Raw genomic sequence first — 24,286 nt, 5'->3', positions numbered from 1 at the left:
GTTGATCTGTCAAAAATCACATGGTCTGTAAACAGCTGATAAAGCTAAAATTTTGCAGATCTCTGCCACTGAATGGATTGAAGTCACATGCATCTGAGTGTTATCCAGCTTGTAATCTTCTGCTTGACCATGTACTTCGAAAACAAACCTTCAGACCTGCAGCACAACATCTGACCCAGCTAGTTAAGACCATTGGCAATTTAAGATGATTGTGACCCGTGAAGGTCCGGGGTAAAATAGGTCTTCAGCAACCCATGCTTGCTGTAAAAGGTGACTATGCTTGTCGTAAGAGGCGACTAACAGGATTGGGTGGTCAGGCTCTTTGACATGGTTGATGCATGTCATCGTATCCCAATTGCATGGATCAATGCTCATGATGTCAATCACTAGATTGTCTGGTCCAGACTCAATTACTTACAGACCGCCGGCATATAGGTGGAATATTGCTGAGTGCGGTGTTAAACAACAAAGAAACAAACAAATAAGATGATTGGATGGGGCTGATGTGTATCTTCGTACCTGGATGGCCTACGCGTTGCTCATACTGTCAACCAAAGATACATGCATCATACTGTGCTTTCCTCATTGAGCTGGGGGCACGAATGGCCCAGTCGTCTAAGGAGCTGCAATTAGCTGTGCAGAGTTGCGTCCCTTGGGCACGCCAGAAACCTATGATTGTGGGTTCGAATCCCAGTTTGCCCCGATTATGTTTCTAGGTTTGTCAGCACCATACCCGTGCTCGTGGGTTTCACTGAAGTGGTAAACGTCTGAGACCTGCATCACTTCTGGCCTTCCTCCCACATTAAGCTGACACGCTGTGATATAACTGGATTAATGTTAAAAGCGGCGTTAAACCAAACTCACTCACACTCCTCATTGAGCTGCCATGCCATGACATAACTGAAATACATACCAAGTGGTGTTTAACCCAACTCTATCACCAAAGCACTATCACATGCATGTACATCTTTTCTTTGTCATCTTGGAAGTTATTTTCAATATAGTTCGTTATTTCTGTATTTCTTGAAGGTGACAAAGTGTGTGGACATTATCCACACTGTTGACAGTGCAGTTGCAATTTGCATCTATTGAGAAGAAGTGATCGACACAAATACTGTTTACTTTGACATATGACCTGAAGAAATGCTTGATTTGTCACATCCATACTCATTTACTGATGCACACCACAGATGACAACTGGAATTTTGTGAATATCCTATGCACTGCAGGTATGTTTGTACTCGAGAGGACAACCAGATCACATTAACACGTAATGAACATCTTACAAAATAATGATAGGGAGATTCAAACACAATTTGTTTTATATACATGTATGTTATAACTTAGGGTGTGCAGTATTGCCGGTATATCGGTATATTGAGGTTCACTCTTTCCATGACACATCACAATACAAGCTGAGATGAGTATTAAATGAAACAATGCGGCTTATGTTTGTTGTTGCTGTGATTTGATTTTATGTGAGTATAATGCCAGATCTGTGTACGATATGTTTTTTCACAACCGGAACAAAAGGCAGAATGATTTAGATCACATTCAGCCGGATACAATGAACGTAATTGTTTTACAAATACACACACGTGTACATGGACTTGGAATTAAATTTCATCAGTTTATTTGTAACTTTATTTGCTTTAACGCGAATTTAGGGGGAAATTCTTCATGCATTTTTGGGAGCCATGGTTTACCCCGCGGTGCATCCGGAGTAGCGGTACATCGAGGAGCGTTAAGTCGAGGGACCACTGTATCATTTTTTAATGCTCCGTATATCAGGTTATTTCAAATAGCAATTTTTATCATGTGTTTAATGTTAAGAACTTGCCAAATACCGGGAGCTTGCATTTGTGTGAATTTATTGAATTAGTAAAAATACTGTTCCAGCATCTTGTAATGTTCAATTTATGAACTTCAATTCATACAATGGTGTTTCAAACTGCTTCTGAATTGAAAATTTAGAATTATACAATATATAGTGATACGTATTGCAATATGTCCTTTTGCATCATAAAATATTGTGATACACTTCAAACCTCCATCTCTAATAATAACTGATACAGCATTATATATTATATTTATCAGGTACTCCTGCTTATTGAAAAATAGGAAAAAATGCATAACTTCTTAATAATATCGTGCTAATAGTTTTTACATAAATTTCTAATGTCAATACATTTTTTTTAGTTGTTAACCAAATTTTCAAAGTAATTTTTATGTTATGATTTTCCAATGATTGTTTCATTTGAAGCAGACCAACAGCTATGTTTCTTTTGTATTTTTAGTCTGCTGCATATAAACATATTGGCTTAAGAAATGTGAAAGTAAGATATCAAATATAACAACAGATATAATATTAGCATTGTGGTTTACATATGCGACGAGAAGGGTGATAATTTGTTTATGACATGATTATCCTATCTCAGAGACTGATTTTATGGCAACCTCTATCAGTTCCTATAGTGGTCAAAGGGAGGTAATTAATGTTAACCGGTAGTTCCTTCATTCTAAAAATAGACTCGTACTAATGTGTCAAAATGCGACGTTTGAGCTGTTGATATAGCAGAACACGAACACCCACAGAATGACTGACAAGACAGGAGAGTTACCTCTTGTTATACCTGTAAGTATAATCTTGTTTCATGATAGTTGCTAGTCTTTAATAATGAATACCATGGGTAGACAAATGATAGAAAATACGACGAGATATTACAAGGCCTCGAGTGGGTTCCACATGAATTTCAGGCAATTCCTTTCTAGCTTTTACCAGAGACCATATAGCGTTATGGTCTCTGCTTTTACTAAACCCACAGTGATCAATATCCAGAAGGGATAAAACACTGAACAGCAGTATCATCGTCCACAGTAGGACATCTTAGATGTATTCCTCTCAAAACAGCTTAAAACAAAGCTGTGAAAATGTCAATATTGAAAATAATTTTGAGAAACAGCCAGTTCAACATTTCAAATTCTTACAACTAGATCTATATGTTGTTAAAGACCTATAACAGTCAGTGCTATACATATAAATGTATGATGACAAGGGCTACTGTCCTAAAGTTACTCACAAGCAGTAGGAGGGGGCACGAATGGCCCAGTCGTCTAAGGTGCCGCGATTCGCTGTGCAGAGTTGCGTCCCTTGGCCATGCCAGAAACCTATAATTGTGGGTCCGAATCCCGGTTCGTCCCGATTATGTTTCTAGGTTTGTCAGCACCATACCCGTGCTCGTGGGTTTCACCGAAGTGGTAAACGTCTGAGACCTGCATCACTTCTGGCTTTCCTCCCACATTAAGCTGACACGCCGTGATATGACTGGAATACTGTTAAAAACGGCGTTAAAACCCAACTCACTCACTCACTGACAAGCAGTAGGACACCTCCGTGGATAGATCATCTGCCTGGAGAGCGGGAGGTCAGTGGTTTGATACCTGACTGCGTCATACCAACCTCAAAAGATGACACTTGTTGTTTCCCTGCCTGGCACTCGACATAAGTGATAAAACAAGGACTGGTCTGCTTGGAGCCTGAATACTGTCTGAATGGGGTATCCATGTTAAACTGTGGCATGTTAATTAATGTAGTTTCCAAGGATGAAGGCAAGGAGTGGCTGAAGAAGAAAGCTGACAGCCCTGAAAACGGCGAGAGGACTCCTGGCATCATGGCCATGCACCTCTCATGGTAGTTCCACTTTATTCTCAGATCTCTATCCTGGAGGAGTACTTCCAGTGTTCAATATGCCTGAACAACATGACGGACACCATGACGACGGTGTGTGGACATCGCTATTGTGGGAAGTGTATTCAGGAGTGGGTTGACCGCAACCATAACTGCCCGTGCTGCAACAGCTCGGTCAACTCCATCCAGCTCATCAAGGACCATCAGTTCGACAGTCTTATAGGTGAGAGCTACCTTGTGATGTAACTAGTTTCACTAGGAATTCAGAAGTAGGCTTGGAACGAGTCCAAATTTACTACCCGGGTACACGACCCCCTATTGCCTGACCCTACCCGTGTACCTGCTGTAGGTCTTAAGTTGGGTACAAAAAGTGTTTAGATATGTATAAAACGATCTGATTGTGCAACTGAAGTTGACTGAAGCTTTTTCTTTACTCAAACATTTAAAAGTTAGAAGGAATGTGCACATAGTACTAGTGTAACCATCAAATTTTATTATTTTTGTCATTAAACCATATATCACATGACTAACCACGGGTCCGGGTAGTCCTGTGGATACCCAGGTCCTGCTCAGGACCAACCCTACCCAAGTTACCCATCCCAGCCCTATTCAGAAGACAATATAATACTGTATCAAATATACAGGAAGAGTATTATAAAACACATAAAAGGAAAATATAATAAAAGTTATATACGCTTTAGTGACTTGTACTGACAAGTGTTCAATGTTTTGTAGTGTGACTACGAGTACATTCAGAACAGAAATTACATGTTATTTAAGACTTTCTTAATTTAGGATATATTCATGTCAGCATTTCATGTTAGTGTTACACATTTCTAGCTGATCTGTAACCTGTCTTTGTGATTATTATTTTAGGTGAGGTTGATGCTGAAAAAACCAAGGCAGAGGCTAACTACTTTGAGAATCTCATCAACAGTGGTATGTTGGAAATAGTTTATTACTATTATATTAGTGAATATTTCTAAATGAAACTTGCTTTACAGATCAGTCTAGTGGTGAACTGGTGCATTTAATGGTTTGGGATATTGTTTGTTTGTTGTTTAATGCTGCACTCAGCAATATTCCAGCTATATGATGGCTGGCTGTAAATAATCTGATCTGGACCAGACAATCCAGGGATTGACATCATGAGCATCAATCTACACAATTTGGATATGACAACATACATCAAGGAGGTCAGCAAGCACCGTTATTCTTGTAATGACGGCCTGTAGAGTAATTGGGGCTGTAGCATGTTTCCTGGTTACAGCCTGGTGGACCTCTGACCATGCTGTCAGCCACTTGTTTGGTCCAGACTTGAAAATTGAAGGCAGACATTAATTGGTTGACTGGTGTAAACAAGATTCTCTCTCACTCATTTTCCTCTCTGCAAACAAAAGATGGATTTTACCGGGCATGAAACAAAAGAAAATTATACTACACGCTAATTACTTTCCTTGTAATGCATCCAGATTTATGTTGTCATGGTGATTATTCTCTGAGAAGCAATGTCCGTTGTTTGCCTGAGAAAATGTTTTGTCTTGATATTGTCCCCCACCCACAGCTTCCTTTGCCTTCACAACAAGGGGGGACAACTCTACACAAGTTACAGTCTCTGTGTCAATGTGCTCCCCAAGTCTCATCACCGCCTTGCTTTCCCCCTCACCTTAGGATTGGGTTGTTACTTGTGTGCATTGTGAAATTTATTGCTTACTAAATCTAATCCAGTTAAAATCTTCAAACTGTTGGCTAGACTTGAGGCACAATATGTCTCCCAAGTACCATCACAGAGTTCCAGATACCAAGATTTGTTGGTTTAATGCTGCACTCAGCAATATTAGAGCTATATGAAGTCAGTCTGTAAATAATCGAGTCTGGACCAGACAATCCAGTGATTGACATCATGAGCATCGATCCACGCAATTGGGATACGATGACATGCATCAACCAAGTCGGCGAACCTGACCTGCTGATCCCGTTAGTCGCCTCTTACGACAAGTATAGTCACCTTTTACAGCAAGCATGGGTTGCTGAAGACCTGTTTTACCCCAGATCTTCACAGGTGTCAAGATACCAAGCAGGCTAGTTAGTATGACAGACTCCGTTAGTAATAGTGGGAAGAAGAGCTGGGTTCATTGTACTTCTGCATTATTTTGCATGTATTTCTCATCTTGGAAACCTGTTTTTTATATTTTTATAGCTACCAAGTCCTCCAGTGACTTCAGTGATCGCAAGTTCTCACCAGTAGAAGAAGTGTTGAAGAGTAAGTCATGGTGTATAAGTAGAGCTCTAACAAGAAACTTTGTGATGATGTGATACATATCTCCATAATAAGGTTGTGATGCGATACACGATACACGATACACTACACGCAAACTCCAAGCTTGTCCTGCTGGGAGCATGTTGCCTCATCAAAGGGAATGCATTGAACCAAACCAAACAGATATTTAGTAGATTTAAGTTCATTAATGAAAATGTCGCCTGGGCAGTGTGAAAACCGTGTGTGACCATGAAGCTGGATTGCACCTCATAAACTGCTGACAAAGCAGTCTCAGTACATTTCTCAAGTCATAGTTGTTTAGAATCTTTGAATGGAATACATGTTGTGACTGCTTAACTGACTGATATGAGGCTTAAAAAATAAAAGAATTGGCTCTCAGGCAATAGCTTTTGAAAATATAGTGCGGGCGGGCGTTCGGTGTTTTTGTTTTTTTTGGTTCAAACTAGTATGTAACCAAATTTTGTCTACAATATTTTTTGCAAAATCATATTCTTCTTAAATATTGTAGCATTTAACTGCTGGGGTCGTGTGTTCAAGATGCGGACTATATAAAGATTTTTGTTTTCCGAAAATGGAAATAATAACGAAACGTGATGATGATGATGCGGGCAGTGCCTGAGAACCAAGACTATTATTTTTTAGTACACACACATTACTGGGGCTATTAAGGAACAAGGTGTTGAATGTACAGAACGTTGCATGCCACTGTCACTACACTCCTGATACTGGGGTTGTTTCCTTGCAGAGCATTTACGACAGAGTCTGACATCACATGAAAAGTACTTCCAGGTGAGAAAGTCAGGTGTCGCCTGCTCCTGTGACGTGTGAACACCTGTGTCGTGTGTTCACCTGTGTCGTGTGTTGAAAGGACTTTGTGTGAAGGATAAAGCACGGCTCCCTGGTTATGGTCGAGGAAGTAAGACCTAGGCAATCAGGTATTGCTCCGAAGTATTACATTGCTGATACCTGATTGCCGAGGTCTTACTTACTCATCCATAACCGAGGAGCGGTGCTTTATCTCACTTATAAACCGTTTAAATGCAAGAAATAACAGAAAAAATAAGAAAACATTGAGATATGTTATAGTGAAACAATACAGTGTGTCGCAGTATAAAAGGAATGTGATCAAAGCCTGCAAGAGAAAAAACGTGCAGCATAGACAAAACTAAGTCATGACATCTAAAATTGAACATTCTCTCATTCCCTGCCCCGATGGCTCAGTGTAAAAACAATTTGTTACAAAACTCAACGCGATATGTGTGGTTGCATGTTCGGTTCCTGTCATCCATAATAAAAAAAAATCATTTCTTGTCTTTGATTTTAGAACTTTGAACTTTTGAAACACTAAGGCCAAATTCCATCTGCTAATCAAAAACATCAGGTCTTACTAGGAAAAAGTAAAACCTCATACCCAGGATGAGGTCTTTACTAGGAAAAAGTAAAACCTCCCAAGAGATTATTACAAGATAGAAAGACACCTACAATATAATAGGCAATAGTAGCAGGAGCTCAATAGGTCAAGTTGTGTACCAGTGTATGAATTGGGTGGGGCTCTAGGATATATGTGTACAGGGACTTACTGGATGCAAAATGGTGCATCTTATAACTGATAATGGCCACACACAGAATACATTGCGAGGCCTGTGGGATGCAGAAAAGGTATGGTTGTTTGATTCACTAAATTCATCAACATTGTAGATTGCATGTATAATGATGTTTGAGTGACATTTATTGTTTGGTAAGGAGTAGTTCTAGATGTCACTGGATTTTCTTCACTCTCAAAAAACATGATAATAATCTTAAGGCTTCTGAGCATGTGCAGTGATATTACATTAGTAGAATTCCTGGAAATCAAGTGAAGCGTGCCACAAGTCAAGACCTAGGACCCCCATGGGAAAGTAATGGACACCCCGCATGTATGCCTGTTAGCCCCCTGGCCATTAAAGCAAGCAAGCCAGTATGGTTTTACGCAGCTTAGCAATATTCCAGCAATATCACGGGGGACACCAGGAATTGGCTTCAGACATTGTACCCGTGTGGGGAATTGAACCTGGGACTTCGCCGGGATGAGCGAACACTTTAACCACTAAGTGTGAACGATGTGTCTACAAGTCTTTCAACATGGCCGTGTCTTGCTGTCTTGCACAGACATCTCCTGTCTGACCTGTATGCACTGACCTGGCCTCATGTTGCAGATGAAACCTGCATCACTTCGGGCTCTCCTCCCACATTAAGCTGACACACCGATATAACTGGAATAATGTTAAAACAGGCATTAAGCCCAACTCACTCACTCATTCACTTACTCATGTTGCAGAGTCTGCGCCTGGAGTTCACACAACGCATGCAGATGTTGGAGAGGGACACGGAGAGGGCGCTGCAGACGCTGATGTTCGATGGACTCTCGCCTACAGGTGGGGCATATCTAACTGACTGGTAGTCTGTAGCCCATGGCAGGAGGGGAGACTAACATTATTATAATGATTGCTGTATGAATGCTTGGCAGTGTGTTCTTGACAGTATTGAGGAAACTAACATTATCATGATGAAGTGTTTTCAAATTTTCAAATTTCAATATATGGAAATGTCAATAACATCTGCAATTTGAAAACATTAATATTTGACCCGTGAAGATCCGGGTCAGAACAGGTCCTCAGCAACCCATGCTTGCTGTAAAAGGCGACTATGCTTGTCATAAGAGGCGACTAATAGGATCGGGTGGTCAGGCTCGCTGACTTGGTTGATGCATGTCATCGTATCCCAATTGCATGGATCGATGCTCATGATGTCAGTCAGTGGATTGTCTGGTCCAGACTCAATTATTTACAGACTGCCGTCATATAGCTGGAATATTGCTGAGTGTGGCGTTAAATAACAAACAAACGTGTAGTATATATTAAAATAGTAAATACAAAACGTGATTCTTTCAAAGCATGCTCTTTTTAAGAGTACTCTATCAGCACTGACACTTGACATCACTTGATAGTTCACAAGAATGTTCACAAGAATGCTTCCTCTAAGCTGTATAACACCATAGTAGTTCTAGAATAGGTCAGCAGTATGTCATCTAAAGAGGATTGGGTGGTCAGGCTCCGTGACTCGGCTGATTTGTGCCCAGATGACGTCGATCGTTGGTCATGCTGGCAGTCACTGGTTTGTTCATTTCCACCAACACAGAAGTACTTGGACAACAGTGCTGAGAACATTCACTCAATAAGATGTGTGTCAATTGCAGAGGTGCAGCTCCAGACCGCGGAGATGGAGTCGCGGCTGACGTCACAGAAGGATGCGCTCACAGATCAGCTAGAGCGATGCATGGACCAAGTGGCAGACGCCTACGACAGGTCAGACTCCCAGCCAGATAGTCATCAGAGTGCATTTTATCTATTGATAGGTTTCCACCAATTCCTGCTTTATTTACAGGTTGAGGTGTATCCAGGAGTGTGAAAAGGGAGGTAACCCAGTAACACAGTGAAGAAGAACACATGGTTCTCTCCCTTGCCCCTCCTTCTGGATCCACTGGTGTAGATTCAAGTTGACGTCATTCAGGCTTTGGAGTCAAACCTTATATTACTGTTTTATAGATGTGGTCTTTTGAAACCTACTTAAAGTTAAACAAAACAACAAAATCGTGATGCCAAGTTTATCAGACTTACCACATCGATAACCCTATCCATTATAAGATAATCCTTGTCATTAGAACTACAGAAGATTTTTAGTTAAGCCTAAGTTACCTGATGTCATAACCATCACCACTTGTTAGAAAATACAAGAAACTGTATTACATATATATCTCTTAGATGGAAACTTTATCATAAAGCAGCACAATAATTGAAAGTAAAAGTGAGTATGGTTTTACACTAATTCCAACAATATACCATTCACCTCCCTGCAGGGGACAAGGAAAATGAACTTCAACATTGCCCCTCATGTTGGGAATCAAACCCAGGCATTCAGTGTGATGGGTGAATGCTTTAACCACAAGGCTACCCCTGTCTGACTGTAAGATGAAAGCAGGGCTATGTAGTGATGTGATCATTATGTGTGTACTTTCCACATAGTGTGACACAGCCCAGGTAGTGGGAAGAAGGCAGCAGTCTGTTGTTCTGACACTAGCTCTATGTTTTCTAGGGGCGGTCTGGTAGCCTAGTGGTTAAAGCCTTCGCTCATCATGCTGAAGACCTGGATTCCCGACATGGGTACATTGTGTGAAGCCCATTTCTGGTGTCCCCTGCTGTGATATTGCTGGAATATTGCTAAAAGCGGCGTAAAACCATACTCACTCACTCACTCTATGTTTTCTTCAGATATCTGACCAACCACATCCCCATGTTGGAGATACTTCCGGTGAAGGTGTCTGTGTACGTCATAGACAAGAACCTGCACATTCCAGACGTTACCATCAAGGCTTCTGACGAGTGAGTCACTTCTCACACATTGAACAATCTACAATGAGTATGATTCTTTGCCAGGTTGATCAAGATGTTGTTGTAACATTGTTCAGAATACCGATATTATAGATCAATGGCATGTTTTATTTAGTTTTTATTTGTTTTAATTTACAATTTTGAGGGAAAAATGTTTTATCCTACGAAAGCCTAATGGTGCCACTTAGGTAACATTTATTTGGTTTTTTTTAAATCAAAATTTCTCTTTACTTTGATTATTATCCTCCGCCACGAAGTGGAAGGGGGATATAGGTATGGGTGCCGTTCGTCCGTCCTTCCGTCCGGCTGTCCGTCCGTCCGTCCGTCACATTTCGTTTCCGGAGCAGATCTTGAAAACCGTACCATATTTCTTCAACAAACTTGGCACATAGATAGATCTAGTGGTGAACTGGTGCCTTTTGATAGTTTGGGATTTTAAAAAAAGTTATTTTTCGAGTTTCCATGGCAACGACTTTGCTTTAGACTGAAAATGGCGGTAGTCCTCGTTTCCGGGGTAGATCTTGAAAACCCGACAATATATATTCACCAAACTTGACACATAGATAGATCTTGTGGTGAACTGGTGCCTTTTGATAGTTTGGGATTTCCAAAAAAATTATTTTTCGAGTTTCCATGGCAACGAGTTTGATTTAGACTGAAAATGGCGGTAGTCCTCGTTTCCGGAGCAGATCTTGAAAACCGTACCATATTTATTCACCAAACTTGGCACATAGATAGATCTAGTGGTGAACTGGTGCCTTTTGATAGTTTGGTATTTTCAAAAAAAATAATTTTTCGAGTTTCCATAGCAACGACTTTGATTTAGACTGAAAATGGCGGTAGTCCTTGTTTTACGGAGCAGATCTTGAAAACCGTACCATATTTCTTCACCATACTTGGCACACAGATAGATCTTGTGGTGAACTGGTGCCTTTTGATAGTTTGGGATTTAAAAAAAAGTTATTTTTCGAGTTTCCATGGCAATGACTTTGATTTAGACTGAAAATGGCGGTAGCCCTCGTTTCCGGGGCAGATCTTGAAAAACCGTACTATATTTCTTTACCAAACTTGACACATAGATAGATCTAGTGGTGAACTGGTGCCTTTTGATAGTTTGGGATTTTTAAAAAAGTTATCTTTCGAGTTTCCATGGCAACAACTTTGATTTAGACTGAAAATGGCGGTAGTCCTCTTTTCCGGAGCAGATCTTGAAAACCGTACCATATTTCTTCACCATACTTGGCACATAATGTCATCTCACAGTATTGAACAACATTTCCTTTCTTGTTGGTAAGTTCTGCATTGCTTGACTGTATGTTCCTCCAAAAGTGTCATGGACATGGTTGTTACATTCACTGACTAACTTCATACAGAAACACAACTCATTACAAATAAAACAGTGTAACTGATCTTAAACCTACTCAACTGTATAAACAATATATATTCTTGTCAACCATACTCTGTACTTCACTTGCTTGATAATGGTGTTAGAACCTACGGAGAAACCGCATTATCAGTGGTTCATATTGGGAAAGGGAGGTCACTCTAATTTCAAACGGGAGCTATCTCCGTTGTTTTCGTATTTGCGAGAAATGGCGTCAGTCAAGCTGAACGTTGTTGGTCCAGCTATTAAATGCCCAGCTTATCCCTAGGGTAAAACGTATCTTAATTAAATGTTTGAATGCATTATATATTTATGTTTCCATCCGTACATCATCTTAGATTGGTTTAGTGCTGATAACCATTTTCTATAATGTAGGCCCACATTTTTCCCGTCATATATGGTAATCGAAACAAGTGGGCCCACATTTGTATATCGCCTAGCTTCGTTACGTTGTTTAATTAGTTCGGTTGATAATCAATTCCTAAATGTGGGCAGACGTTCTTCCGTCATATTGATTGCAACAGGAGGGACCACATTTATTAATCGCGAAATTCTACTTAAATGTTGATAACCATTTTCTAAAATGTGGGCCCACATTGTTCCCGTCATATATGGTGATCGAAACAGGTGGGCCCACATTTGTAAATCACTTGGCTTCATTGGGTTGACTAAGTCATTTAGGCTAGTGAGCTCACATTTGTCATTACTTTGCATGGGTATGTGACATTATATATTATTCTCATTTTGTAATATTGATGGGAAATATCTTTATAAATGCACAGAAAGTCTTTGAAGTTTGAATAACATCATCATAGCTGACCACACTAGTTTTGCAAAAATAGTTACAAAGCAAGAAACTTAGATCTACTTCAAATTAAATTTACAGAGGCAATACCACTCATTCTACTTTTTCCAGTATAACACATCAATCTAATCATAAGTTTGCCACTGGAAATATGTCTACACTTGATTTGATCTCGGACATGACAGTCATGATACAAGCCTTAAACCTTTCCGAGAACTTGTTCTATGAAAGGAATAACTCATGAATATTAATGACCCCACGACCTAGTTTGGCGATGTTCGTAGAAGTGAGTTCTGCTGTATTGTCATCGCATTTGTACATTCTAATCCAATTATAAGTCATAATACTTATTTTAAATAGACAAAATAGCAGTTCATAATGCGTGTTTGTTTACATAGTACATATTCTCAACAACAAGTGCGTTTAGTTTCGAATGTGGGCCCACCTCGAACTTTCGATTAGGCAAACGGAGTTAGCTCCCTTCTCGAACCACTGATAATGCGAAACCATCGCTCCTAATTGTAATAAAGAATGCCGTGATATGACTGGAATACTGTTAAAAGCGGCGTTAAACCCAACTTACTCACTCACTGTAATAAAGAAGTTGTTCGTCCATATGTCTCATCCTTACTCATGACAAATTCAGTAACATATTCTATCATAAACTACAGATGGAAAAACAACACCAGTAATAACTTTTTTTTAGTGCTGCAATTAGGCCATTTACAAAAAGGCCCAGTGAACATAGTTCACAGGAGCTAATGCATTGCACACACCCGACATGTCATACTGGCGGGGGATGTGAGTATTTCATGCTTGTTTTCTCGTTACTTTGATTATTTTCTCGTAATTTCAATTTTGTTGTTGTAATTTCTTGTTTATTTCAAAAACACAAAATTTCCATTTTTTTCTTGCTTTTTCAATTCATTTCTCGAAATTACCATTTTTTGCTTCTTACTTTCTCGTAAGGAGAAAAACCTCGAAATTGAGAAAATAATTCATATTACGAGAAAATAGTCAAAGTACCAAGAAAAACTCAAAGCAGCAAGAAAATAAATGAAATAACGAGTACTTAATTGAAGTACAAATTTCAAGTTTTTTAAATAAACTTGCAATAATGAGAAAATAATCGAAGTAACGAGAAAAAATTGAAATTTCGGGGTTTTTTAAATAACGAGAAAATAATTGAAATTATGAGAAAATGATCATAGTAACGAGAATAAACTAGAAATTTTGAGAATACAAACAAATAAATGAAATAAGAAGAATTTTCTGTTTAAAAAAAATATATATGCTTCCAAAGTGGCATCATTAGGCTTTTGTAAAACATTACAAACACAATTGGGACAATTATTACTGTATGACATGATAACACTGAAATTGGATTGACTGATGATATTCTGGTAGATACTTATGTTGATGCTTCTGTCAACTGTTCCAGCATCACCCACATACAGACTGTCATAGAGAAGACACTGAACCTCCGAGGGGACCCTCTCATCAGATGGGGGTGTGAGGGAAGAGTATACCTGGTGGGGTGAGTGTGTGGGGTGACTCTGTCATCAGATGGGGTGTGGGATTGGGGTATACCTGGTGGGGTGAGTGTGGGGAGTATGGGGGACCCTCTCATCAGATGGGGGTGTGAGGGAACAGTATACCTGGTGGGGTGAGTGTGGGGAGTATGGGGGACCCTCTCATCAGATGGGGGTGTGAGGGAACAGTATACCTGGTGGGGTGAGTGTGGGGAGTATGGGGGGACCCTCTCATCAGATGGGGGTGTGAGGGAAGAGTATACCTGGTGGGGTGAGTGTGGGGAGTATGGGGGGACCCTCTCATCAGATGGGGGTGTGAGGGAAGAGTATACCTGGTGGGGTGAGTGTGGGGAGTATGGGGGGACCCTCTCATCAGATGGGGGTGTGAGGGAAGAGTATACCTGGTGGGGTGAGTGTGTGGAGTATGGGGGGACCCTCTCATCAGATGGGGGTGTGAGGGAAGAGTATACCTGGTGGGGTGAGTGTGTTGAGTATGGGGGACCCTCTCATCAGATGGGGGTGTGAGGCGACCCTGGTGGGGTAAATAGTGTGATATATATGAACATAAGGCAATACTTGTATTTGAAAATTTTACGGTATGAAAATTATTTGAAACACACTGTTTCATGATGGTATGTACAAGTGTTGTATTTGTTAGGTTTAGTTTCTAGAGTCAACAGAGTAATCTTGGCTCTATATGTGCCCAGGGATTTATCTAGACCTGCTCAGAGGCTGACATTTGGTCCCAAGTTTACAGTATAATTTCCCAGTTTGATTTAAAAATTCCCAATACATCAGAATTTACAAAAATAAGAACATTAAAAATATCAAATTTTGAACAATATCACTATGTGCCTAGTTTGGAATCTTAGATAAATCGCAGTGTGCCTTGTTTGGAATCTTAGATAAATCGCTGTGTGCCTTGTTTGGAATCTGAGATAAATCGCTGTGTGCCTTGAACAATAGGAAGATATTACCAGAGATAAATTAGCTTTGCCAGAAACACTTGAATAATCTCCAACATTAGTATGAAGGACACATGTTAATGAGTTCATGAAGAATCAAGGATAGAATCTCCTGGCTTTTGTCACTTTTCCTGATTATACACACATCTCAATCTGCCACAATTAAGTTATGTCTGTACCAAACACATGACCAACTACGATAAGAGAATCTTCTGCAGGACAGTTTTCATATTGTAAGCAAGATAAATCATGATGAAGAGTGCCTGTATTCAGCAACCTATATCGCCTGTTTCAGTCCCTTGTCCGGTGACAACAGATGTGACCTTCAGAAGGTCCTTGACAACCCTGACTGTATCGAGTCCTTCCCGGACATCCACCTGCTGACCTGGCACTCCCGACCGGTTCTGCAGTACAGCATGGTGAGCTTCACCCCTTCCCCTGCATGGCATAGGCTAAAAAACAAGTAGTCTTGATTCTCAGGCACCGCTGCTTCTTCATTAAGTCAGATGCATGTTTTAGTTTTAGTTTCATTTGGGAGGTCGGGTAGGCTAGTGGTTAAGGCGTTCGCTCGTCATGCCGAAGACCCGGGTTCGATTCCTGACATGGGTACAATGTGTGAAGCCCATTTCTGGTGTCCCCTGCCGCGATATTGCTTGAATATTGCTAAAAGCAGCGTAAAACCATACTCCCTTTTTTGCCTTTAAAAAAAAATAAATCTGTAAATATTCTGTGTCTTGAACACATGACCTTGCTAATGCAATGCTGCAATACTGAAAATGAGAGGATCCAATATACTGCACAGTTACTTCCCTTTTCATGCCCATTGCTGTACTGTGCATCTGGTGTTATGATCATGGTGGCAGTAAGAGTTTGTGTGCTTGTTAGGGCTGGGACGGGTAACTCGGGTACCATGTTAAGTCTATGTTAAATTATCTAGAACTATATGGTTACACTAATGTTCGTATTTCGTTATGACTATGCACCATTCCTTCTGACTTTTATATGTTTGAAAAACGATAAAACTTCAGTCTACTTCAGTGTATGCATGACCAGATTGTTTTATACATGTATCTAAATACAATTTGTCCAGGGCTACAGTCAAACTATTCCCAATCGGACATCTCTTTATTTTTATTATACGTGTATCTCCTGCTACAAATACAGACCCTCTTATACATTATAAAATGTTATACATAAATTCCATGTATAAATCACTATCCGTGAATATATGATCATGATGATAGCTATGCAATAAATTGCAAAAAACAATGAAGAACAAAGCATGTTTTTTTTCACGATCAAACATTGTTCTATCATGATGTCATTTCTGGAGATTCGAACATGTGCTCGCAACTTGATGATGTCATAAATCAGACAACGTTATTTTTGAGAGGGAAGTGTCCAGCGAGTTGTTTTCCATATATGTAGCTGGGAAACGCAGATAAACGCGATCGCCGAACAATCGCATCCAAAAGAGGGAGAGATATGACATCAGTATTGGGAGGAAAGGTACAGGTAATTGACGTGAGGATTGTGAGAATGTGCAGGAAATACACACCTGTGCATAAAATGGGCTTGTCCGACATTGCCGAGGTCGGATTGTATTCAGGGAGTCATCATTATTAAAATATGGGAAAATATTTTTAAAGCATGTACACTTTATTGACATCTTTAAAAAGGATGTACAAAATGTTGATATCTCATATAAGAAATGAATGAATGAATGAATGAATGAATGAATGAACAACTTCTTTATTACAAGCTCACTTCTCTGGTGTAGGTATTTATTCTTTCCAAGGGTTGAAATATGGCACATGGAACATGTTATGGGTATTACGTCAGTGCGAATTTGTTATTTAAAACCCTTGGGACAATGAGAGATGTATTGAGTTGTAGTTGAGCTGTATCTGAGACACACTGACTGTCCATAGTTTAATGTTTTGAGTGAACAAGGTTTGACTTTAACTGCAGAAACCCGGCAGCCAGATCGTGGTAAAGGGCTGCTTCAAGTGTGAGAGTGACCTGCCCAAGATCTGCTTCGTCCAGAAGTACAAGGAACAGGGGCCCCACCCGGTCGACTACTTCTCATGTAAAAACTGTGGATTCAACTGTAAGTGTCCTGCAAACCACATCATTGACTATACAGTGATCCCTCGCTTTTGCTACATTACACGCGATCGCACGAAACGATGGAAATAATAACTTAGATGTAAGTTTGATTACTTTTAGATATATTTTTGTTGATTTTATTTATCACTTTGTATATTATATTTAAAGATTTGCTTAAAACGTCTTTATTTTGCTCTTTGACATGTTCGATGCGGACCCGTTGTCGAAATGTGTGTCCGAGAATTTTATTTTCAATAACATTGCGGGAAATAGGGCCTAGTGAATAATTTTTTAATTTATCGATAAAAAATGATAAATTGAAATCGAATACGTATTTCAGACATTGTGAAATGTGACAGATTTAATAAATGAATGATATTACAGGTAGATCTAGGTCCATAAAAATATATACTATTTTGACGTGACGTGAGATAAACACATATTGATGATTTGAGATTTGCCGAGCGCGCTCCCCCGCCTCGGCCACGGTTAAACGGCTCATCGTCTATAACGCCCACCAATTATTTGGACCCCATTGGTAGCGTTGTAGCGAGGGACCACTGTATCACCAACCAAGTCAGTATAGCGCAACACCGCTGTTAACAATAATCAAGCAATATCACCGCAGGGGACACCAGAAATGGGCTTCAAGCATTGTGCCCATGTGGGGATTAAAACCCAGGCCTTCAGCATAAGGAGCCACCACTTTACCCACTAGACTACCACACCCTAGAAATGTTATTGCATAGTGGCCATTATGAAATGTTTGTTAGTTTGTGTGTTGTTTAACACAGCACTCAGAAATATTCCAGCTACATGACGGCAGCCTGTAAATAATCAAGTCTGGACCAGACAATCCAGTGATTGACATTATGGGAATCGATCCACGCAATTGGGATATAATGACATGCATCAACCAAGTCAGCGAGCCTGACCACCTGATCCCGTTAGTTGCCTCTTGCGACAAGCGTAGTGCCTCTTATGGCAAGCATGGGTTGATGAAGACCAATTCTACCCCAGATCTTCACGGGTTCCATGGGGGCACGGGTAGCCCAGTCGTCTAAGGCGCCGCGATTCTCTGTGCAGAGTTGCGTCCCCTGGACACGCCAGCAACCTATGATTGTGGGTTCGAATCCCGGTTCACCACAATTATGTTTCTAGGTTTGTCAGCACCATACCCGTGCTTGTGGGTTTCACCGAAGTGGTAAACGTCAGAGACCTGCATCACTTCGGGCTTTATTCCCACATTAAGCTTACACGCCGTGATATAACTGGAATAATGTTAAAAAAGCGGCGTTAAACCCAACTCACTCACTCACCTACGGGTTCCATTATTAACTGTATTAGTTTTGATGGTGGTTGTATGAGCCCTTGTAGGGTGCTGACCATCAGTTCTCTGTACAACAGGTGGGATTCACTCGTTTTATAAAATTGGTATTACACGGGAGCTCGTTTAGTATTCTACATGTATCTGTGTGATGTCACTAATCAGGCTGTTTGTATCTTACAGGGATCTGCAAGTCATGTGTTCAGATTTGCCATCAAGGTAAGTTTAGTGGCAGTATTTTCCATTAGTTAGTGAGTGAGTGAGTGAGTGATTATGGTTTTACGCTGCTTTTAGCAATATTCCAGCAATATCACGGCGGTGGACACCAGAAATTGGCTTCACACATTGTACCCATCGGAATCGAATTCGGGTCTTCGGCATAACAAGCGAACGCTTTAGTCACTAGGCTACCCGGCTGCCCCAATCTCCATTAGTATTGGAAAAGACAATTAATGTCTTCCTTCAAGTCTTGCAGATTCACTCTCTGATGATTAATAAACACAACATGTTTGGCGAACATGAAATTTATCTTATAAGCGTGTAGTCTGTCATATAGTCCCTGAAACAAATATATCGAATACAGCCCATGCAAGTCTATAATATATGGCAAGTCTAGATTACTGCAGTATCAGGTTTCTGTAAAATATGTTCATTTCCTCGACTAGATGTTAGTCTATGGTAAAAAGTGTAAGGTATTTTTGTCATTGTTTACTTGCAGGACATGAAGTCAGTGCACATGTACTCAACCACAAACCAACCTGGTAAGTCACCATCCCTCCCAGAGACAACAGCAACAAGGATCAGTGAACTTCTTACCTGGCAATAGTTGGCTGCTTAATTACTACACGATATTTGTGAAAGTTATTTTGTGTTCCCTTCCTTTCCCAACTGTTGTATTTTGCATATTTCTGTGGATTATCCTTGATTGCTCCTTGATACAGAGCCATGGGGTCTACCTTTCATGTTGAAAGAGTTTTTCAAGTTAAGCTGATTTATCCACAGTCAGGCAGCCAGTTAGTCCTAGATTTACATTTCTTTGTGGTCTGTCTTCAAATTGTGGATAAAGTTTCAATGTGTAGAACTATCTACTTCAGAAAATATAATGCATTGATATTAGTTTTTGTAGAATTGAACATAGTGAACCGGGCCTAACCTGTCCATCATGTCCCCGTGTCCTTAGAAGTTGTGAGGGAATTGAGGAAGGTACATCTCATTATTATTATCGTTAAAATTTCTGAATGTAAACTCACTCATGTTTTTGAGGTAAATAAAGGTTGGTTGGTTTGGTTTGTTGTTTAACACCGCACTCAGCAATATTCCAGCTATATGACGGCGGTCTGTAAAATAATCGAGTCTGGACCAGACAATCCAGTGATTGACAGAATGAGCATCGATCCACGCAATTGGGATCGATGACATGTATCAACCAAGTCAGTGAGCCTGACCACCCGATCCCGTTAGTCGCCTTTTACGACAAACATAGTCGCCTTTTACGGCAAGTATGTTTTGCTGAAGACCTATTCTACCCCGGAATCTTCAGGGTCAACAAAGGTATTGTGGATAAAAATTAATGGATGAATTAAAGAATAATAGTTTGTTTTGTCATATACAGTGAAACATGGTTCTGATGAAGGCAGCGGGACTGTCGAAATGTCCGTATTTCATTCCTCTTTGCCTGACCCTCGACATTACAGGGATAAAACAAGGACTGGTTGGGTCAGAGTCAGTATGCTCTGGCATGGTATCTCAGTGGGTTAGCACTATAAAACCTGCATAAGTCGGGAGGAGTACAAGCAGCCACACCCACACACAAACCCACCTGTGCATGCACGTCGCTATATAAGTGCAGTAATGTTGAATGTGACGTTCACCCTATTTCACCTCACCCCCTGTAGGCTGTGAGTCATGTCTGTGTTGTCTGTTGCAGGGCTTGCTGCTACTGCCCAAAGAAGAAGAAATGTCAGCTCCTCACATGATGGAGGAGTTCCGTGTCCACATCCTGGACTGCCCATGGTAGTCATCTCTCTTGGTAGTGCATGCCCCACTGTGTGCAGTCTATAGCTTACCTGTGTGCTCCCAGTCCCCAGTGCATGTGGTAGAATCAGACTGAGTCTTGCATTTGAGGATGGTTTAAGAATGGAATCTCTTTGTGATGGAAAGTGTGCTGAGATTAGTGAATGTCTGCTTGTAGTGCAGGGTGAGTGAGTGAGTGAGTGAGTGTGTGAGTGTTCCGTGGGCTGCATCCAGCAGACCTCCAGCTATGTCGGGCAGTCCTGCATAGCTTGTTTGAATGAAGGACATAGAACCCTATCTGGGAACTCGGCGAGGACCTTGAATGTAAGCACACTGGGGGAATACTTTGTAGTGCTGTGTGTGTGACATGAGAAAGATGCTGTGATATGACAGTATAAATCGATGTATTTTATAAAACATGTTTCCTCCAAATATTACCTAAAAGGTACCTCTTTTTTTATTTATTATCAATCATATGTCTGGAGATAATAAGTCATTAGAGATTGTTAAAGTGCAATTAAAGTCTTCATGGGACATTTGATGGTGTATTAAAAAATAATTCAATCCTGTTTCCATATGACAATGTTCATGGAAGGGATGTTGATAGTTTTGTACGTCATTGTGATCAAAATTACCCTGATCTGGGCAAGTTTGTTTGTTTGTTTGTTGTTTAACGCTGCAATCAGCAATATTACAGCTACATGACAGGCATCTATGATGGCCATAAATTTGTTGAAGGGACCAAATTTCATTTTTATTTGTTATGGATTTGTTACAACATATCTTTGTTTTCGTTAAATGAAAAAGAACATAAACTGTACTATCTGATGGTAGAGTCTCCTATCAACATAGAGGTAGGGCAGCAGTTGTTAGGCTTCAATGATACTGTTTCCTCATAGGAAGGATCTAGTCCCCCTTCGTACCTCTCAGCAGTTGTTAGGCTACAATGATACTGTTTCCTCATAGGAAGGATCTAGTCCCCCTTCGTACCTCTCAGCAGTTATTCTTGTTAACCATCTCAGTCAAATCTTTGAATTTATATACCAAAATATCAAGTTTCAAATATAGAAATGTATATTCTGAAGAAAAAAGGACAGATATTGTGTTCTTGTAAGTAAATTGGCTTTCATTAAATTAGTGGAGTCATGTAATCTGAGCCCCGATCACATTAAAATCGCTTGCTACTTCTCAACAAAGATCTGAGGTCGTCCCATTATGGGTCACAGGACGACCTTTCATCCGACCAATCAGAGCATCACTTACCAGAAAGTGAGTGAGTTGGGTTTAACACGCTTCCAACAGTATTCCAGTTAGATCGTGGCATGTCAGCTTAATGCAGGAGGAAAGCTCAAAGTGATTAAGGTCTCAGACGTTTACCACTTCGGTGAAACCCACGAGCACGGGTTTGATGCTGACAAATCTAGAAACATAATCAGGGGAACCAGGATTCAAACCCACAATCATAGGTTTCTGGCGTGCCCAAGGGACAGCGAATCGCAGCGCCTTAGACGACTGGGCCCATGTGCCCCCTGTGCCACCCCCACCCCCCACCCCCTTACCAGAAAGTGACAGTCTAAATGTGTTTTCTAATCATGCAACCTCTAAAAGATCACATGGGGCATTCCGAACAACTATACTACAGATTTTGTCCCGCTTCAATAGGATAAACATTTGAAATGGGAGAGACCATCCTAAGCTTGTGGGAAGTACTGCTATGCATTTTCAAAGCGTAGTATGGAATGGAAGTCAGCAGTTTGAAACTAGTGACATAAAGCTCGAGAAAGCTGCTGTCTGATTGGCTAATGTCAACTTCTTGTTAGTCATTTCATTGGTTGGTCAAAGTTTGCAAAAGGCTGTTCTGACGTGACCCGTAATGGGATGTCCTCAGTTCATTGTTTAGCAGTAGCGAGAAACTAAGATCGGATTTTAGGGAGATTGTGTGAACCCAATCTCATATTGTTTCCTGTGTTGATCTGATTACTTAGGGAACATCAAGTATTGATTGTGTTGTTTGTTTGTTTTTTCTGGTAATACATGATATAGAAATGAAATGGTAACTGCTGATGTGATTATGGAAGAAATACCCAAATGACAAACTTTTATATATGTGTGACTCAGAATGAGGAAGAGGAGCTTTATAACTTAATGTCAGAAGACGATAAAGTGTATATAGTTATGTATATAATATTACCCCTAGCGGCACCAATATTGGTTATATGAGCATTACCTCATTGTTGTATGTTCCTTATTGTGACTGGCTATTTCATAGATTGTTCCATTGATGTGATTGTTTGAGAAGCAGCCTGAGTAACATGATGTCATATCAGCACATTGTCACAGATAATTGAAGCATTACCTCATTGTTGTATGTTCCTTATTGTGACTGGCTATTTCATAGATTGTTCCATTGAGGTGATTGTTTGAGAAGCAGCCTGAGTAACATGATGTCATATCAGCACATTGTCACAGATAATTGAAGCTGATGCCATCCATTGTTCTTGATGTCACAGAGGATATGTACGATATTGGGGGATGTTGTTCCAACACAAGATTAACTGATGTATCCATTTGTGTATGGGAAACACACATTTTATTTATTTTATTTTAACACACAGTTTGTTGGAAAAGGAAACTATGGATAATATATAGAACAAACTACAAGTGATGATATATTATCTGTTCTATGTGAATCAGTGTAACAGTCCTTGTTCAAGGCTTGGGTCTTGAAAAGAATTTCTTCAAACGTGACACAATCTGAAGTCACTTGACAATAGAGAATATCACCTGATTTCTTTTATATCAAGTTATATCAGCATATCTCAGTAAAAATAACTCTTGACGCTTTCCAAGATTTAGACTTTTATCAACAACAACAACAACAATAATAATAATAGCTATTTATGTTGTGCATATTTCCACACCACTCAGGGGCATGCTCAAAGCGCTATTATTACCCCAATCACTAGATCAATATGCACTCAATAAACAAGTGTTTTTATTTTTGATATAAAGAAGACACTTGGGTGAGATTCAATTTTTCATCCAAAATCATTCTTTCCACTTTGTAAACCGTATTAACCAGAGTCTAACAAGCTTGTCACATAGTGATGTCATTTGATTGTCACATGTGATTACACCCAAGTGATGACCACCTCAGTGGTCTAGTGGTAGAGCGTCCACCCACAGTGCAGAAGGTCCAGAGTTTTGATCCCCGGACGCGTCATACCAAAAGATGTTCAAAAGATAGTACTTGTTACCCTGTCAGGCGCTCGGCATTAAGGGGCTAAAACAAAGACTAGTCGGCTCGGAGTCAGTTTACTGTGTCTGAGTGGGGTCTTCATGTTAAACTCCATGGTATTCCAGTGGGCTAGCACTATAAATCGGCATTAGTCCGGACTTGTACAAGCAGCCACACGCATGCACACACACACACACACACGTGCATGCATGTCACTACGTAAGGGCAATAATCTTGGACGCGACGTTAAACCCTACTTCACCTCACCTCACTCAAGTGATATTTCCTGTGAAAGCCAGTTTTTGGATGATACAATGTCATGACTCAAAGGTTATTCTGTGAGGGCTTCAGTATGCTGTGTGTGGGCAGGGATTTGTCAGTACAGCTGCCTTGTGATCCATGTGACAAACATCGTACAGGTTCTCCAGCACTGACTCATTGCCCATCAATAGCTGATGACTTTGTAAATGATACAGATGGTAGAATATTCTCTCTCAGTGGTTCATCCACATTAATC

At 40.3% G+C, this 24,286-nt stretch overlaps 1 protein-coding gene across 1 annotated transcript; it reads left to right on the top strand.

The window, feature by feature from the left end:
• The first annotated feature begins 2,512 nt into the window (after positions 1-2,512).
• LOC124113392 lies at positions 2,513-21,844 on the top strand. Its single transcript, XM_048392698.1, has 14 exons — positions 2,513-2,635; positions 3,713-3,911; positions 4,565-4,627; positions 5,889-5,951; positions 6,715-6,758; positions 8,287-8,383; positions 9,205-9,313; positions 10,277-10,387; positions 14,027-14,122; positions 15,378-15,501; positions 17,054-17,192; positions 18,702-18,737; positions 19,237-19,279; positions 20,446-21,844. The coding sequence occupies exons 1-14, from the start codon at positions 2,597-2,599 to the stop codon at positions 20,492-20,494; spliced, it is 1,212 nt and encodes a 403-aa protein (XP_048248655.1). The 5' UTR covers positions 2,513-2,596; the 3' UTR covers positions 20,495-21,844.
• The last annotated feature ends 2,442 nt before the right edge of the window (positions 21,845-24,286 follow it).

The sequence above is a fragment of the Haliotis rufescens genome, unplaced genomic scaffold (assembly GCF_023055435.1).
Source record: "Haliotis rufescens isolate VD_foot unplaced genomic scaffold, xgHalRufe1.0.p SCAF_1, whole genome shotgun sequence".
Classification (NCBI taxonomy): domain Eukaryota; kingdom Metazoa; phylum Mollusca; class Gastropoda; order Lepetellida; family Haliotidae; genus Haliotis; species Haliotis rufescens.
The sequence above is the reverse complement of the archived record's forward strand: the minus strand, read 5'-3'. Positions and strand labels throughout refer to the sequence as shown.